Source organism: Melanaphis sacchari, unplaced genomic scaffold (genome assembly GCF_002803265.2).
Source record: "Melanaphis sacchari strain LSU unplaced genomic scaffold, SCAv2.0 Contig409_pilon_pilon, whole genome shotgun sequence".
Classification (NCBI taxonomy): domain Eukaryota; kingdom Metazoa; phylum Arthropoda; class Insecta; order Hemiptera; family Aphididae; genus Melanaphis; species Melanaphis sacchari.
In genome coordinates, this window is record NW_020271263.1 from 1 (window position 1) to 19,872 (window position 19,872).

General features: G+C 32.6%; 3 protein-coding genes and 1 pseudogene across 3 annotated transcripts; 1 reads left to right on the top strand and 3 right to left on the bottom strand.

The window, feature by feature from the left end:
• Positions 1–12: 12 nt before the first annotated feature.
• Positions 13–662, bottom strand: LOC112597285 (uncharacterized protein K02A2.6-like; the record flags this gene model as incomplete). Its single annotated transcript, XM_025343253.1, has 2 exons — positions 658–662; positions 13–532 (listed from the first exon to the last, which is right to left on the bottom strand). Coding segments are annotated over exons 1-2 (525 nt in total), but the record flags the coding sequence as incomplete, so codon positions are not given.
• A 459-nt stretch (positions 663–1,121) lies between these two features.
• LOC112597287 lies at positions 1,122–1,801 on the bottom strand (annotated as a pseudogene).
• Positions 1,802–8,546: 6,745 nt separating this feature from the next.
• On the top strand, positions 8,547–10,295 carry LOC112597288 (zinc finger MYM-type protein 1-like). The gene is made up of 2 exons (XM_025343254.1): positions 8,547–9,295; positions 9,350–10,295. Exons 1-2 carry the CDS (start codon positions 8,547–8,549, stop codon positions 10,293–10,295), a joined length of 1,695 nt encoding a protein of 564 aa, XP_025199039.1.
• An 8,748-nt stretch (positions 10,296–19,043) lies between these two features.
• On the bottom strand, positions 19,044–19,634 carry LOC112597289. Its single transcript, XM_025343256.1, has one exon. The coding sequence runs from the start codon at positions 19,632–19,634 to the stop codon at positions 19,044–19,046; it is 591 nt and encodes a 196-aa protein (XP_025199041.1).
• Positions 19,635–19,872: the final 238 nt, after the last annotated feature.

Here is a 19,872-nt window from a genome sequence, read left to right on the forward strand (position 1 = left end):
TCTTAAACCAACATTTGACAATACATTTAGTAATTTTTCTAAACGAGAGTTGTGTTCTGTGATAGTGGAACCTGCAACAATAATGTCATCTTGGAATATACCAATGCCCTCAAGACCCGCTGTGGAAGTTTCCATAGCTTTTTGGAACTCCCCAGCCGACGATTTTATTCCAAAAGGGTTACGGGTATAGTTAAATAAACCTTTATGTGTATTAATAGTGGTATATTTGCGATCAGATTCTTTAATAACCATTTGTTGATATGCGTCTTTTAAGTCTATTTTCGAAAAATATCTTGAACCACTAACATTCGCATATAAATGTTCTATTTTTGGAAGAGGGTATTCAGTCCCTTCTAATACCGGATTTATTGTTATTTTAAAATCACCACAAATTCTAACCGTGCCATCTGGTTTCAATATTGGTACTATTGGAGTTGCCCATTCACTATAGTCGATAAGAACTAAAATATTGCTTTTAATTAAACGATCAATTTCGGTTTCAACTTTTTCTTTTAATGCTAAAGGGATAGACCTAGGTTTGCAAAATTTAGGTACCGCCCCAGCTTTGATATTTAATGAAATTTCGTATTTGTTAAAAGTACCTATTTCATCTTTAAAAACGTTGTTATATTTTTTTATAATATTATCTACACTTACGTCATTTTCCATATTGAACAAGGTAAAACATTTTATGTTTTTTATATCGTTTCGGCATATTAATGGAGGACCACCATTGTCGATTACATAAAGACACATCGTAAATTTTTTGTTTTGATATACCGAGTCAACAAATATTTTTCCTATCGGTTTAATGTCGTTGCCGACGTAATCAGATATCGAAATGTCATTATCTTTTAATTCGATATGACTAAACAGTTTGCTATATAATCTTTTTGAAATTACGCTGTGTTGTGAACCGGTATCAATTTCGAAGCTTACATTGTTTTTTTCTACAATTACATTTACTGTAAACGGTTTCACAGCTTTGTTTTGAGAGTTTTGATCAATTATAGAAAAAAAAAGTATTTGAAAGATCATAATTAACTGTTTCGTCATCATCATCGTTATCATATAAAAATTTATTTTGTGTTTTATTATTTTTCATTTCCTTCTTACCTTTTTTACATTACTGTAGACAAATGACCCTTTTCACCGCAATTGTTGCATTTGTAGCCCTTGTATCTGCAGTCTTTTTGAAAATGATTGGAACGGCCACAAATCTCACATTTGATTTTTGATTCTTTGTGTGTGTTGAAACCCTGCTTGGCTTGATTATGTCCATTATTTTTCTTTTGGTACTTCAAGTCTGCGTATTCTTCTTTTTTCCAGCCACTTTTGTCATTTATTACAGCTTCTTTGGCTGTCGCAATTTCAATTAGATTTGAATATGTAACTTCAACTTTTGAGGCATCTTCTTCTAACAGACGATCTTGAATTGGTCCTGAACCCATACCGACAACGAATATGTCTCGAATAACTGTTGATAGTTCTGACGAAAAACCACATTTTGAAGCAAGATTTTTGACACGTGCACCCCATTGGCACACTGATTCATCCTGTCTTTGTTTAGCCTGATAAAATGTATACCTAGCCGCAAAGTACGATTTTATTGGTTCAAACTTTTTATTAGAGTGTCATACTCTACATCGTTAGGCGTGCTAGGAACGCATAGGCTAAAAAGTACTTTGTGAATTTCTTCACTAACGGATGATAATAATATTGCTCTTTTTTGAATATTATTTTCGATTGCATTTGCCAAAAAAAAATTTGTCAATTTTGATTCAAAAATTGTAATATCCATACCTGTTAGAAAAGATTCCAGGTGACCCTATAACTAGATTGAAGTTCACTATGGATTCTGTCTTAGGAGTCGCCATTTTGTATTAGTATGAATACAACACTTGAAACATTTAATACACTAGTGATTACGATTAAACTAATATTTTCCTCGTCGCCAATTTGTTATTTATTATTATTATAAATAACAATATAAACATGTTTTATAAACCTTTATTGTTGACAGCATAAATCGTAGTGCTCGTATATTGTAATTTTACATAATAATAATCGATGGACAGTCCCCACCGATCATAATATGATACTGCTGATTATATATAAATATTAAATGTAATATAAATGCTGAATATGCAACAATAATAACAAAATAATATATTTAGAGACTGAAATTATAATATATGACTTAATTTTTTTTTTTTTTTTTTTTATCGCAGTGAAAAAAAAAGAAAAAGAAAAATAAACTGTGAGATAATGAGGACATATCGTCAGCGTTGTAAAGATTTAAGAAAATAGAAAACCTAGATCCAAAATCAGATACTAATTGTCAAGGAGAATTCAGTCAACGTAATGTTGAAGAATTAGCCCAAAAACAATTGGATGATTTACAAATGTAATTAAATTTCATATTTTAAAAATCGAAATTGTAATTATATGCCTCAATATTATTATTTTATTACTATATGATTTCTTCATTTTGTTTTGCAGGAAAAGACAGAAATTGGACAGTCATAAAGACCAAGAGAATGTCGTGCAATACAGGGCTATCGAAAATGTAGAAAATGTACAGCTTGGCCAAAATCAATTTCTCACCCAACAACTTCGTATATATGATGAGGTTCGCAAATGCATTACTCCCGAAGTCTTTTTCCGCAGAAACACGGAGATTCCAGGTGATGGTAATTGTCTATTCCACTCACTCATATGTGTTCTGCAAATACAAATTTTGACTTGTGATTTGAGAAGACTATTACGTGAGTCACCCTATTTGAACTATTGTCACAATCCGGAGGAAGAATATAACATACTCTGGTCAAGGTCAATCTTGTTAAAATACAGAGCCAGTTGAAGACGATAAGTTGGAAAAACAAATCATGGACAACACTGAAATTCCAGGATTGGATGAAACTAATCCGGCAGATTTTTAACATACTATTGATGATGATGAAGATGAATAAACAAATGAATGTATAATGGAATAATACATTTTTATCATTGGTTTAAATATTATATCATGTAATAGTATGTTATGAATTATGATATAAATAAATAATATGGTGATAAGTGAAATTAATATTATCTTTTATTTTTTCCACAATTTGATTGGCGTTTGTCATGATCAATATTGCTCTGACAAAAAAAGGTATAGAATATTTTTTATGTAAAATCAATATTTACTGAGTAAATCTCGAAAAACAAGCTTTGAGCATCTTTGCAGTGTAGCCAACTGTTATCCGTACACTTTGTTGTTGAGGACTTTTGAGGAGTTATCAGATCACTTAAGTAGACCTTAAAACACACTATTTCCTTTTGTATGTATTATTCCAAAGTTTGGCCTTTTTTTTACAACTAATTTCAGTGGACTTAATATAAATCCATCTGACGTAGAAACTGAAAATATATTTGGAGAGTGTTTTCCTATTTTTAATGAAGATTCATTAGATGAATTTGAAAGATAACTATGTGATAGAGGATTTAGATCAAGTGTTGTAAGATTTTCTCCAATATACAGAGAATACATATTATATAGTTCAATATAACTCAAATATTTTTACCTTGATTGTCATTAATATTGATTTAATAAATTTGACTTTATCTAAATGAAAGTATATATTATTTAAAATTATTTTTTTTTTCAATAACTTGTTTTAGATTTATGAAATAAAGCGTTATTCAAAAAAAGATTTGGTACCTACAGTGAGAGAAATTTTGCGACAGATGTTTCACGATGAATTGTTGAAAAATTATAGTTATGTTGGACAGAAAGGGAAAAAGAATTTTCATCTATTGCTTAAAGCACAATGTAAGAATAAGTAAGAATATACAAACAACTATTATTTGTAATTTTAAGTTAAATCTAAAATTATGATCTTTATAATACCTACCTGAAAAATTTAAAATACTTTTTTATTAGCTTATTAGTTCACAGTGAGAATAGCTTTGTAATTATGATAAATCTTACATATTACAATGCCAAAATTACTCAATTACAATATATTTTTGAATTAATTAAAAGAAATTAAATTTGTTAATTCTAATAAATTACTAATTAATAACTTAGAATAATTGTACACTTAATTTTAAATTTAAAAAAAAAATTACAGTATTAAATTCAGTGTTTAAATTATTTGTTATATATATATATGTATAGTAACATAATAAAAATTTCCTTTTTAATGTGATTATTAAAATCTGTCTTTAAATAATTAAAAAAATGAATAATCATAAGGAATGCACAAATTTTAGCGCCTATAAAAACTTATTTATAGAGAGCCCCTTCTTGCCTTTGGAAAAATCAAAATGTTATTAATAAAAATGTAATACACTAATAATTATAATTTTTTTCTATAATAAAATCAAAATTATATATCTATCTGATTGTTTTTTTTTAATTATTGACATGGTATTGGTTTACTTTATTTTGTCAAAATAAATATTATGACTTGTGTATAAATCTAATTACTATAATAAGGTACAGATATACCTAGGAATAATTAATAGTTAATGTCTGTTGTATACTCTGTAAGACCAGGGCTGGATTTAGGGGAGGGCAACCGGGGCGATAGCCCCGGGGCATCCACAAAAAAGGGGCCTCCACAATAGTGACTTCGGAAAAAAAAAATCTTTCAAATCACAAATGCACCGTCACCCCGTCGCGCGCCGTCCCGTTGAAAGTGGCCAACAGGATAAAAATAAATTTAACACTGATTGCCGATGGGTAATTCCGTGAAATTTTATGTAGCCAGCAAGTTTGTTTATCAGTAAATCCGGCGCATCCTAAACCCCACCGCTCTTACGATTGACGCGAACTCGCAAACGCTATATGCACAATAATAATATTATTCGATTTTCCTTTTTCTATGTGTGAATGGTACGACATTATTATTTATAATTAATCATTATTTATATTTAAATGTTTACATTTTGAATAGCAGCAGCATTATACAATAACGCGTAAGTACCTATAATTGACTATTATATTATGAACTATTTAGTACTACTAACTAATACACAGTAATAAGGGGATTGGAAACGGCGATTTTATGCGATCCGTGTTGTCAAAACCAAGTGGTCATTACATTACCATAATAAAATACAAATATAATAGTTGAAAATATTCAACTGTATGTGCTCACTAAACATGTAAGGCCCCGGGCCTGGACGGGATCACGGCAGGAATTTTACGGCAAGCGTGGCCCGTCCTCCAAAACCAAATTACGTTTGCGTTCAATACCTCACTGGCTACGAGGACATTCCCGAGCCTGTGGAAGAACGCGGCGCTGGTCGTCATTAGGAAATCGCCCGATAAGGACCCGACGGAGGCTAGGTCGTATCGACCCATTAGCTTACTCCCAGTTCTAGCTAAGGCACTGGAACACCTTATCGTGGCGAGAATCCGTAAAGATACGGACATCCATATGTCGGCCAGACAATTTGGTTTCACCAAGAACCTATCGACCGTAGATGCAATGACACACGCCTTTGGCTGGTCAGATGAAAGGCGGGAGAAATACGTCGTAGGCGTATTCCTGGATATATCGGGGGCCTTCGACTGCCTCTGGTGGGCGCAACTAATGAAAGATCTTGAACAGGTTAAATGCGGCTCTGGGTTGATCGCCCTGACAAAGAGCTACCTAGACGACCGAAAGGCCCACCTGGCGATTGGAGACATGACACTCTCGACGACCCTAACAAAGGGTTGCCCGCAGGGCTCGGAGTTCGGTCCCGACCTCTGGAGGTACGCGGTCAACCCGCTCTTGTCCGGCGATCTTCCCCCGGGGACGGAGATAGTCGCGTACGCGGACGATTTCGCGCTACTCATCTCCGGGAAACACCGTCCGGAGCTCACGGAACGCGCTGCTAGAAATAGCGTCGAGATGGGCCTCCGACAGGAAACTCACCTTCTCGGCGGCCAAGTCGCAGACCTTGTGGATCAAGGGCCAACTAAGTAAGCCCCTTGACTTGCGACTTGGTGGGACTAAGGTAAAAATGACCCCGGAGGCGAAATACCTCGGGGTCACGTTTGACCCGCAAAGGAAGTTTAGCTCCCATCTGGCGGAAAAGGCTGCGTCCTCGGTAGCGCTATTCAGTCGACTAATATCTGTGGCTAAGGCTAGCTGGGGCCTTAAAGAAAGGACGACGAGGATCCTGTACAAATCGGTGTTCCTGCCGCGTATGAGTTATGCGGCCTCGGTATGGGCCGAGCGCTGCATGGCGCAGTACCGGCATCGAACACGGGCTAACACCGCCCAAAGACGCCCGTTACTGGCAATGACGGGCGCGTATAAGACCACGTCGACGATGGCGCTCCAGGTCCTAGCCGGAGTACCTCCCCTCGACTTAGAACTAGTTCGGCTGGCTAAGATCGAACGGGATAAGAACGCCGTGAGGAGAGGAAACAAGTCGGCGTCAGAAGTTGCTGGAAAGGCGAAACAGTATTACGACACTACCATACGCCTCTGGCAGGAGAGATGGGTCGCCAGCGACAAAGGTAGGCGGACGGCGATTTGGTTACCGGACGTGCGGCGCAGGCTCGAGAGGCCGTGGTTCGTTCCGGACCACTACATCTCGCAGTTTGTGACCGGGCACGGGAATTTCAATTCGTCGCTCTGTCGTTTCAACCTTCGAGGCGAGGCACGTTGCCGATGCGGTCTTCCAGAGGAAACCGCGGAGCATGTGCTATACGATTGCCCATCATATAGCCAGGAAAGAAACAAGCTCGCAGTCGCAGCGCAAGCGGAAGGTGTGGACTGGCCGTGCGACTGCGATACCATGACCTCCACGGAGGCCATGTTCCTTGCGTTCAAAAACTTCTCCCGGGAGGTCCTAGAACGTAAAGATGTAGGGCGACCCCGCGGGCACGACCCAGACCCCTAATTTTAAAACCACAGCGGTCGGGCGTGTGGCTAAAGGGCGTACGTGCAGGGCACGGCGCACTGCCAGAGGCATGGGGACAGTCTCCCCTATCCACGCGGGAACAAATCGTCCGAGTGGGCCTAGCCGGAACGACCGTCGCTGTCACCGATGGCGGCGGGGCGAAAGTCTGCGAAGTACCGGATAGTGGCAGGCGAAGCGGGACCCGATAGCCGCACCTAAAGGGCCCTAAGACGGCGCTCCCACAGGATCGTCGAACGCCCTCCGTACTAAGACCCGCCTAGCCGGGAGCGAGGAACGGGATACCTTGCGGGACGGACTGAATGCCCGGTCTCTTCGGAACCGGGTCGGACGGAGAAATCTCGCGGGGCGAATTGGGTGTCCTCGCTCCCTATGAACAAATTCTTGCCTAGACCGAGAGCTCGAACTAAAGGGGCCAGACCACCCATCGGGCGAAGCACGTGCACGTATTCAGCCGGCTCGGGGCTTGATACGAGAGAGGCACCGGCAGAAACGGCAATCTGTCGATAAAGATCAAAACCGTACGCGCTATAAAGGAGTCGTCGCGGTACACACAGCGGTGCCCCGACCGACTTGCTTGCGGACAAGGCAGTTGCGAGGGCCTGAACGCCGGGTTCAAACCTTGTACCACGGGACTCGGAGTAAGCCCCGTCGAGTCGGCTTGCTAATAGCGCCTCGACGCTCCGGGGGTGCTGGACCCGAGGCGCACGACCGCGTGGACTCACCGAGGACACGCGCTCGCCCGCACCGGGGAAGGCACACTTGAGGAAGGACTCGTGGTGGTTGTGGGAGTACCGCCTTAGTAGAAGGGGTTTGACTCAGGCGATAATCCGTCGGGCTCTGGCCGCGGCGGTCACTCATTATGGCGCCCGAGGTGAGGCGGCGCCCCGGGTGGGACCCCTGGAGCAATCCGGGACTACTGCCCGGAAGAGACAACCCCGCGGTTACATAAAGGGGCTGAGTGTCTCCGGGGCAACCCGGAAGAACTGGTCGACCCCGCAACACACGGAAAGATGTATGTGCTCACTATAAGTATGGTTGTAATTAACTTGTAAGGTTAGATTTACTTGTAATTTTACTTAACCGTTTTTATTTTGTTTGGTGAATTATATCTGTAAAATATTATGAATATAGACTACACGGTGACCATCTAATAAAATAATATTTTTACTGTTAGCTTACGAAAAGCATATTATTTATTATTTATTTGTGTGTATAAGTTTACATTATTATTAATTCAGTGTAGTTAAATTCCGTTTAATAGTCTGCAATACCTAAGTTGTTGCACTAAATCTTAATGGTATTTTGATTTTTATATTATTCTGAAAGCAAAATATTATGACTTAATTTTAAATTGTTCAACAATAATAAGTAAATAAAAGAAATACTAATTAATTTTTTATTGATTATCCGATTATCGAGTAAATGTCAACTATCATTAATATTATTTTAATATTATTATTATCATAATTATTAGAATAATAATATTATATTTAGTTATTTATATTGCGGCCCTCGTACACTCGCGCCTATCACAGTCCAACTCTCCAACACATAGACACAGTGGTACAGTGGTGTACACTGTACATAATCATACCTACAACAACTAGTACACGAGATTACTTTATAGTGGAATCATGAGTGATCGCCACAAAACTCCTCGAGTTTTTGCTAGTGGCTCTCAGAAGAGGAAACTGCAAGCAGAACGTAACAAGAAATCTGAAGAAACTTTAGCTAAAACATCCAAACTGACCTATTTTTTTAAATCATCAAATAAAGAAGAAATACCTCAAGATCCTAAAAAAATAGTAGGAGATTTAACAGAAGATGAAGACGTGGTCGACAGTATCCAAGATCATCCTGAGGTTGAGGTTTCATCAAGTGACAACACACAGTTTTCTATAACTGAATATCAGCTCCAAGATGAAGCAACATTTTGCGGTTTCAAAAATGACATAGGTCTTTGGCCTGCCAATATAACAAAAGAAATGATCGAATATTGGGCGAAAAAAAGTTCGACAGAACTTCAAAATTGCGATAAATTGTCTATGCAAAATACAGTTCCATTTTATCAAGATGAGCCGCGAGATAATTCTAACTTTGTTCGGAAATGTACAAAAAACATGTTTACACGCCGCAATAAAAATCAAGAAACCGTCAATCGATTCTGGCTTTGCTTTTCTCCATCTAAGGGAAAAATATATTGTTATCCATGTAAATTAATGTCCTCTCAAAACACCAAACTCAGTAGAGAAGGCTTCAATGACTGGAAGCACGCATCCGATCGTCTATATGATCATGAGATTTCGAAGACTCATTTGGAATCAGTAATGAGTTTAGTGCAACGGGGAAAAGTCGCAGGACGTATCGATCAAGAGCTAGCGATGCAAGAACTACAACAAATCGAGTATTGGTGAAAAATCCTTAGAATTATCGTTAGGACTATCAAATTCATTGCTGAACGCGGATTAGCCTTCCGAGGTGACAATGAAATTGTTGGGTCATCGAGAAATGGAAATTTCCTGGGAATTTTGGAATTGCTAGCAGAGTATGAACCTATCCTGGCCACCCACTTAAAAGAGCATGCAAACAAAGGGAGTGGTCATGTCAATTACCTTTCGTCTACGATTTGCGAAGAACTGATCAGATGTATGGGTGATAAAGTACTTACTGAAATAGTATCCAGGATAAAAAAATCCAAATATTATTCTGTATCAGTAGACTTTACTCCCGACGAATCTCACATCGATCAACTAACTATAGTTGTTCGATACATGGAAGGATCGACGCCAAAAGAAAGATTCCTCACCTTTTTACCAAACTGCGGTCATACTGGCGAAGCCACAGCAAACGCTCTACTCAAATTTTTAGGTGACCATCAAATAGACATCATGGATTGCCGCGGCCAGTCATACGACAATGCTGCAAACATGAGTGGCAAATATAGAGGGATGCAGGCTCTTATTCTGGAGAAAAATCATTTATCGGCATTTGTACCATGTTGTGGTCATTCTCTCAATTTAGTAGGAAAAGCAGCGGCTAATTCTTGTCCCTCGGCTGTTCAATTCTTTGATTTCATGCAGGATTTATACACGTTTTTCACAGCAAGTGCAGAGCGATATCGAATTTTGATTGAGAAATTATCGAAGAAAAAAAGCGGACAGTTTTACGTGTTGAAAAAGCTTAGCGACACTCGTTGGTCTTGTCGAGCTGAAGCAACGAAAGCCATAGTCGAGGGCTATTCGGAAATCGAAGAAGCTCTAACCAGCATATCTTCCGATAAAGAGCAAAAAGACATTGTGAGGAATGAAGCAACGCACCTTCAACAGAAGATGAGTAATCTCGAAACCGCTTTGTTTGCAACCTTTTGGAACGACCCCAGGTAGCAAAATTATATTATAATAATGTTATAAATACATTTCATTTATAATGAGTAATATTATTTAATGATTATAATTTAATTAGAAATTGAGTACAATAATGTTATTGTATTATTATAGTATTATTTTTTGGCAACAATTCCATTATTATTATATTATTTCATAAATAATATTATTATATTATTTCATAAATAATATTATTATAATAATTCATAAATAATATTATTTAATTATTTAATAAATTATACTATAATATTATTTAAAAATTATTTTTTGATATTTTTTAATAATTTTATTTTATTTTAGTAAAATATTTTTTTTTTTTACTTTATATCAGCAACTAAAAATTTCTTTGAAAATATTGTCTACACAAAATATGTATAGCATTTTTTAAAATATTCAAGTAGGAAAACTGTTTTAAATATATGTTTTTTATTCCAATAATGTTAGTCATGTAATACAAACATAATTGTATTGTATTTAGTATTTTTTTGAAATAAGATAAATAAATTAAAAATAAAGAAAATTGAGCAAATACACTTTATTATAATATGATATTCAAAAATAATATTTTGTAAATAAATCATTTATAAGTAAATATATAAATATTTATTTTTTTTTGCGAAATGCTGCTCCAGCGATATAAATTTTGATAGGTGTTTCGATATTTGAATTGGGCACATCATGAAAAAGTTTCATTGTTCTTATGGCTTCTAAAAATAAAAATAATTAAGATTACATTATTTTAATTAGTAGGTATACAATGTTCAAATATATAGCTATATACAGTAGTTTAGATTTTAATGAGTATTGATAAAATTCCTTAAGTAGATGCAGAAGAGTTATAAACATTTACATAATTAATGACATTATGAAGGTACTGAAACCACTGAGAATTTCAAATATAAAAAATTCATAGGAAAATAAATATATATTTTTATAGAAATGTTTTTGTCTTACCAAAAATAATAGCACAAGATGCTAACGTTGAAAATATTTTTTTCTTTTTTTGACCAACATAACTAAAATTTTGCAATAGCTCACCATCAAAAATAGTTCTTAGAATTTGTCTTATAGTAGATGTTAACGTATTTTTCATTAAACGTTTTAGACCATTAACCTGAAATCAATATTTAAATATTTAAAATTGTTTAGTCATAAGTATAATATATACACATAATGAAGTATGCATAAAAAAATAATTTACAACATTTAATCTGAAAGATTTGTTTAGTAATTTGTTTTCAAAATCACTTAGTTCATCTTCATTGTGCAATGGCAACATCAAACTATAATCATTGGCATCATTTACAGTTGTTACTGAATCCTCCTGACTTAAAACACTTTTGTCATTTGTTAATATTACATCATTTAAAATGTTATTCATTCTGTTTTGATTATGTGTCAAGTTCTCAACGTCATATTTTATTTTTAAGACGACACTTAAAATTTTTTTCAATGTATCTGAATTATAAATAAAAAAAGTAATGGTTTATATTAGAAAAGGTTGATAATAAATATTTATAATATATTAGAACATTACCATTAGAATATGATATATTTAGAATTGTGTTAGGAGTAGTACAGTTTAGGTTTAAAGGTTTGTGGACTGAAGATGATGGAATGAACATAGCCGAAGAGTTATCAACTGAAATATAAAAATATATTCTGACTAAATATTATTAATACGAAAGTACGTACAATTTAAAGACACACTTTTTGTTAGAAAAGATTTTGACTAATTTTAGTGAATTTTAAAAAGTAATTACAAAGGTTAAGGTAACTACTGGATACCTGTCAAAATTAAGCTATAACAACACTATCAATCTTTCTTATATCAGTCCGATTGATATAGAGAAACAATAAGAATTATGAAAATAGATTTGAATCCAGTATCAAGTCTAAATGAGAATGGTCAGGTCATTTTTTTTTTAATATCAGTCCCTAAATTATTGATTGAAAATTTTTGAAACTCATTAAAAAAAAAAACTGAAACTTAAATGCAAAAAGTGGCTTGACCAATCACGTGCATTTATTTAATATTACCTGGAGAGATTTTAATATTAGAATCCCTATTTTCAAATGTATTTAATGGTGCAGTAGTTTTTTCAAATTGAGTAGAATCCAATAAAGTTACTTTAAACGGAGAAGAAGTAGTATGAATAACAGTTGACTTTTGCATTTTATCTAAGATATAAAAATTGTTAAAAAATTATTAAAGCAATTAAAAATATTAAATTTTTATATTAACCTATAGAATCGTTAGAATCTGAATCATTTATAAAATCAAATAAGTTTGGCGAACTAGAATCTTCTACTCTATCATAATCATTAGGATTTCTTGTTGGGATATCTAAAATTCAAAAACATATTACACATAATAACAGAAATTATTAGTTATAATAATCACAATACCTATTGTTGTATTATCATATAATTCGTTAGTTTTCATATCACTTGTTCTAGAAATATTAGTACTTAAATGCTGTATATTGTATTTTTGTTTATCATTAAAACTGGGTACAAGAAAATCTTCTGAAAAATAAAAGCATTAAATCAATTAAAAATTATTTAAACTAAGGATAAAATTGTAACAATTTTTAGTATAATACTTTGGCTAGAAGTGGCAGAGGTGGTATGAAATAACTTTTTTCTAACTTCTAAATAGGGTTGCCAACCTTTAAACTGTGTAATGTAGGACAATTTTTTTCAGAACTTAGGATTGAACCTTAATGTTGTTGGGCATATTTGATTTTGGACTCAAGGAGATAGACAAAACATCTATAAAAATGTTTATTATTAATGATTCACACATTAAAAAAAAAAAAAATCATTATTATAATGACAATTACCTGTATTTGATAAGCCAGTAAAAATAGGAGCATCTTCCACTACATGTTTTTTCCTTCTAGTTTTATTTTGAATATCTTCACTAGTAGAAAGATCAGATGTGTTCTCGGCCTTTCTTACTTTAGATTTAGCTTCTTGAAGACTATCTACAATATTTTATATAGGTAATTTTAATAAATGCGCAAAATACTTAGACTTCCTATGAATTATAAATTACATGTATACAATATGAGGTAGAAAGACTATTTTTTATTATATAATATTATAATAAATTTATACATTTTATTACTTATCCTATATTTTTTGATAGTTCAGGTATCTTATCAGTCAACTTAGAATTTTTACCTCACAATACATACATACTAAATAGATAAAAAAAAAAAAATTATAAAATTACCAATGCCTTTTTTTAAAATTCTTGCCGGAAAATAATTAAAATCAAATTTATTAACGATTGTTTTTTGGTAAATATGTTTTTTTATATCTTTTTTTGGCCATGCACACATCCCTTTTTTAATCCAATGGCTGGGTACTGCTTTAACAGCATCTTCTTTTATAAAATGTACTACATTCCACATGATAGTTCTATACAGTGAAAAATAAATAAATTTTAACACTTTTTATGTGAAATTTGTAGATAATCCATTAAAATAATTTTTAAGTAATACTATAGGTAAAAATATTTTATTTTATTGTATATGATTTTCATCAGCTTAAAATGACAACATAATATTAATAAATGATTAACATGAATAGATAAATAAGTATTTAAAATTACAAACTACTTAACATATGACAGATAACATTAATAATAAAAAATCAGTTATGCATGATGTTGCATCTGTATTTGTTTTTGTTAAAAATTAAAAAAAAACTAAAATATATCTACTTAGTAGATACAAGAAGTACATCTATGTATATCTTATACAGCATATCATTTAAATATTTCTTTATTTATCAACATATAATATAGTATATACCTATTATGAATATTAGATATTAAAATAATAAAAAAAAAAAAAAATTTAATAGGCATATATTTAAATACATCTAAATTATTATTAAAAATGTATGCTAGCAACAAGTTAAGTACACATATAGAACAAATTTGTATTTTAATTTTGATATTTAGATATTCAATAGTTAATTTGATTCATTGAGTCTACTAAATATTTAAAAATCTGTATAAAAATTACAAGTAGATATTACCATTGATTAATTATTTTAATAGTGATGTTTATTGGTTCTGAAAAGAACCATTTTATAAAACTTAAGCAAATAGTCTTAAAAAAGACTGTTTAATGTAAATGACGCGAATAGTTCTGAAAAGAACTGTTTAAAAAAATTGATGCAAAGTTCTAAAAATAATTATTCTATTCTATAATCAATGGTATTACCTATGAATTTTAAATTGTTAAACTGAGTGTCAAGTGGATTTGAATTTAAACTACTTGATAGGATATTTGATAAGTAATACAATTTATTAGATATGAACATTATATTTACAGTTTTAATTTTAATTAAGAAGAATGTAATAACGGAATAGCAATGCTAATGCTATTCATTGATAATAACATAACTTTTCTTTGGATATCATTGATATTCCAAGTACTCAAATTCTTTGATAAATTTTTAACAGTGTATATTCCAAAATAAGATGACTGAATTGGTTTATCATAGAATAATTCCTTTGATTCAAATTTTCTTCCAATTAAAACTATTGAACCAGTGACATTTGAGTGAGCAATATTAATCAATTTTATAATATCATTTGTTTTAGAAGAAAAATATGAATCTGCATCTACTTTACATTTTATTTTATAATTTTCTAAAACTAAGGTATTAAACTGTGGATTTACACAACCAACTAATAAAGGCCCATTATTATGTGGTCCTATTAATAAACTGTTGTCACTTTGATTAGTATGATTTAAATTCAAATTAAAGTTGTCGCATTCACTGAATCTCTTAACTACTTGTTCCAAAGGCTTATTAGGCTGTCTTAACATATTTTTGAGAACTTTCATATAGTTCTCAAATGGAAAAGCACTGCAATTGTCAAGGGGCCCATATTGTTTATAATCATCTACTAAATGAATTAAGCCATGAATATTTGAAGATAAAAGATATTGTCCATAAATCTGTTCAAATGTTAAAACAAAATAGTTCAGTAGATCATCAGCATATTGTATTAATGATCCAAGATTGGGAGATAATAATATCATCATAGCTATATTGAGTGCCATAAAATTTTTAAAACAATCTTTGGACATAATACTTTTCAATACTAAAGGGCCAATATACAGTAGAAATGAACGAAATTCTGTGGCTTTCCAGCGTAGTACTTCTTCTATAGCTCTAGGCTTCCTGGAAAACTCACAAGGAAATTTAGATCTGAAACTCAATAATAAACTAGAAATTTGTTTAATTTTTGAAGAAGGTAATCGAACATTTAATGGCCCTTTCATCCATAACAGTATAAGTTTTTTCATAACACTAAGAGTTACCAAGTGCATATAATCGAGGGAGAATGAAGATACAACATTAACACCTGATATGTCTACAACAGATGAAATACTAGTAACTGATGAATGGTGATTTGTATCAGTTCGATTAAGATAATTATCATGAGTTCTTTTAACTTCTCGATTAGAAATATCAGAGTAAGGAAAACATAATCGATTCTCTTACTCTCCTTCAATTTCGCATCTTGTACATGAAAAAAAACCATTATGGGCTTTAATTTTTAATATGAATGCCTTTGTAGGAGTATCACAACAAAAAACATCTATAACCACTTTATAAGTATAATTTTTAATCATAATACCATTCGAAACTAAATGTGTTGCTTCATTCACAAAGTCCTTTAAAAAATCATTACTGTCCATAGGCTTTTCAGTACCAAAATATAACCCAATTGGAAATACAATATTAAATTTTGATCTTACATATGCTAAAATAGGCCAAAATTGATTCGAACTACTTCTAGAAATAGGTAATCCATCGATACCAATAACAAGCTTAATCTCATCTAAATTTTGAACTTCTACATCACAATTTGAAAAGGAACAAATAATTCCATTTTCTATTCCAAAATGGTAATATTTACCCGGATTAACATCTCGAATTTTACATATATCAATAGGTTTTGTGTGTAAAATAGTTCTAGCATCTTTTGGCAAGGATGCAAAACATTTATGTTTTTTTAAAATTAATAAAAGACTATTTAAAGCAGTATGTGTAATTTTATTTTTAATAGTCCATTCAGCTAATTCAGATTTAAAAGATTTTTCCTCAGACTTTTCTGTATCAAAAGTTAAATTATTATCTAATAAGAAATCAATATTTGGATAAGATTCACTATCGGAATGATCATTAGAACTTTCAGGTACTAAAGGAGACTCCTGAATGTTGAGATAAGCATTACTAGTTGAAATATTGTTTTCTGGTAGCAGATTACAATTATTAGGTACAATATTTTCAGTAATTTGTTCACCTAGAGTATTATTAATAGAGTTATTGATAGTGAAGGAATCCTCTAAACTTGAAACATTACTAAAATGAGATTGCAACTCTTCATCAATTCTCCTTTTTTTAGTTCGATAACTTAGAGAATTTATTTTTTTCATATTTAAGCTAAACTAAAAAAAAATGTATGAATTTTACCTGATGGGAAATATTCAGTAAGTTGTTATAAAATAAATATACATAGGTAAAGGATTAATAATTCTAATATTTAGTGCACATTTTTTATATTACACGTAAATTAAAGAGAAAACAAGCAATTTTATCTCATCAATATCCAATACCTAGTGCATTAATAATAATATTATCTATAAACTAGAACAAATATTCATAAACACACATGGTAGGTACTCACCAAAGTATTATATAATAACAAATAACAATACTGTTATAAACTTATAATATCATTAATATAGTAAATACTAAAATAATATTAGGTTAGTTATGCACTTTTTATAATATAAAGTTAGCCATAATCATAAGTTGCTTCAATATGTCACAGTTGAAATAATGTAGATATTTGAAAATACATCTACATTGAAAGCCAAAGAATAACAATTTTGCCATGCACATACACCCACAATTTTAACCGTTTATAACATATATATATATAAATACTTTTAAAATATATTAAATAGGTACTCACCAAATTACAGCAAATCGTAGATGTAGTATTTTTGATTTAATGTACAAGGTACAACACATTCACAATAATAAAACCCAGTGAAAGTAATAATTATAACACAGTCAATGAGTCAAATAAGTAATAACAGACCTCACAGTCACAATGGCAGTTAACAGACGACAGTTCACGAGCCCGGTAACCCGCACTCGTACTTTGCTTATCGTATATAATAGTACACTATACACAATACGGTCGACAGTCGTCCGGCGATTATATTTTTATGCGGGAGAGGGTTGGAGGGACTCGTTGTATAACATAAGTGATCATGGGTTTTACCCAGTGTTTGGAAGGAACGAGTTCCAAAAGGAACGGATTCCTGAACGAATTCCTTTTTTAAGGAACGGCACGTTGAACGAATTCCTTTTTATTAAAAAAGAACGAGGAACGGAACGAGTTCTTTTTTTCAAGGAAAAATTACGAAATATTGTTCGTTCCTTTCGAGTTCCAATTTACACAGATATGTAAATAATTTAATAATATAAATTAAAATATTTTTTTTAGTGTGAATATTCAATATTGCCAATATTTGTGATCGTTAATCGTTATCGAACTTAATCGTTAGTCATTAGGTACTATTATAGGTAGGTACTCTGGTACTCAGACACTCCGTACTCATTAGTAATAACTTATATAGTATATACTAAATAGAAATATCAAATGAGTATATAATGTAAATATATATATATATATGTATACTCCGTTCCAAAAGAGAAGACACCGGTTTTGCGCAGCTCGAATGACGAGCGTAGCAACGCTTTACCACAATTTCCCCCACTACCATACGCCGATGATCATTTCCGAACTTTACCGACTATTGTCGATGTGTATACACCGAATTACAAAGAATGAAATCAATGCCGTACAACAAAATTAAACAAATACAAGTTACTGCGTAATAATAATCGGTTTCCCAAATAATTATGTCTGAATTATGCTTAGTCCTATATAAATAGCTGTACTTAAAAAAAATTAATTTTATTAGCAAACATAATACTTATTAATAAGTCCATAATAAAAATACGGAATTTATTATAGATTAAATTAGGTATATCTGTATGATAAATATAAAATACACAAATATTGAAATAATAATGTACACACGAGTAACTATATAATGTATAAAAAATAAAAATATTGTCAATAGTAAAAAAAAAATCAGTCACATAAAATATACAAATTAAATATTTACACATAAATTAAAAAATAAAAATTGTCAACAGTAAAAAAACTTCAGTCACAAAATATAAAAATTAAATATTTACACAAAAATAAAAAAACATTAAAAATCAGAAAAATCAGAATCATCTTCGTCATCAGAATTGCCGATAGTTAGTACAACTCTCTGTTGTTCTGCCATCAGTTCATCAATCAAATTGTCAATGTCCCAAAACTTGTCTTCTGCTTTCGTGGTGTGGCTGAGTGGCTGATAAAGTTTTTCCACATCTCAACAGTAACTTTTACAGTACCTTTGATTAGAAGATTATGTAAAAAAAAAATCAGTCACATAATATATACAAATTAAATATTTACACAAAAATAAAAAATAAAAAATTGTCAATAGTAAAAAAACTTCAGTCACAAAATATACAAATTAAATATTTACACATAAATTAAAAAATAAAAATTGTCAATAGTAAAAAAACTTCAGTCACAAAATAAACAAATTAAATATTTACACAAAAATAAAAAAAACACTAAAAATCAGAAAAATCAGAATCATCTTCGTCATCAGAATTGCCGATAGTTAGTACAACTCTCTGTTGTTCTGCCATCAGTTCATCAATCAAATTGTCCATGTCCCAAAACTTGTCTTCTGCTTTCGTGGTGTGGCTGATAAAGTTTTTCCACATCTCAACAGTAACTTTTACAGTACCTTCGATTAGAAGATTATGTACGTCGGCTAGCTTAAAAGTTTTGTTGTTGGCTTTTACGTGATCTTTGACGACAGACCAAGCTAATTCTATAGGATTTAGCTCACAGTGGTAGGGAGGTAAACGTAAGACTACTTTGTTTTGCTCCTTAACCATTTCGTCAATTACATAGGTTGAATACAAAGGTTTCAATCGTTTTACCACTTCTAATAACTCCGGAATTATCATCGAGTTATCGATTACCTCCCCTTTACTTGTGAGCCAATTGATGATGTCTGCCTTTCGCCATTGCGTAGTTGGACATTTCTCTTTTTTCACTGAGTGATAAGGAGTGTTGTCCATCACAATCACACAATTTTCCTTGAGTCTCGGCAAAACACCTTCCAACCAATCACGAAAAGAATCCCCATTCATCTCGTCGTGATAGTCTTGGGTGTTTTTTTTGGATTCGAAACATAGAAGCCCACCTGGAACAAATCCGTCTTCGGACCCTATGTGAACTACTATGAGTCGCTTCCCTTTACCTGTGGGATTGACTGCACCTGTTGATAGTCCCTGGGAAAAAGCGTCTTGGCTAGATTGTACAGTATTGTCACTCCATATTCTGCTCGTAACATCTCCAGCATTTACCCAAGTTTCGTCGAGAAAATAA

What these genes read in the sequence shown, in the direction of transcription:
- LOC112597288 (XM_025343254.1), top strand. Translation starts at nt 8,547, where the DNA reads ATGAGTGATCGCCACAAAACTCCTCGAGTTTTTGCTAGTGGCTCTCAG. An exon ending in ATCGATCAAGAGCTAGCGAT is followed by an intron (nt 9,296 to 9,349) that starts GCAAGAACTACA and finishes AATTATCGTTAG; the next exon opens with GACTATCAAATTCATTGCTG.
- LOC112597289 (XM_025343256.1), bottom strand. Translation starts at nt 19,634, where the DNA reads ATGAATGGGGATTCTTTTCGTGATTGGTTGGAAGGTGTTTTGCCGAGA.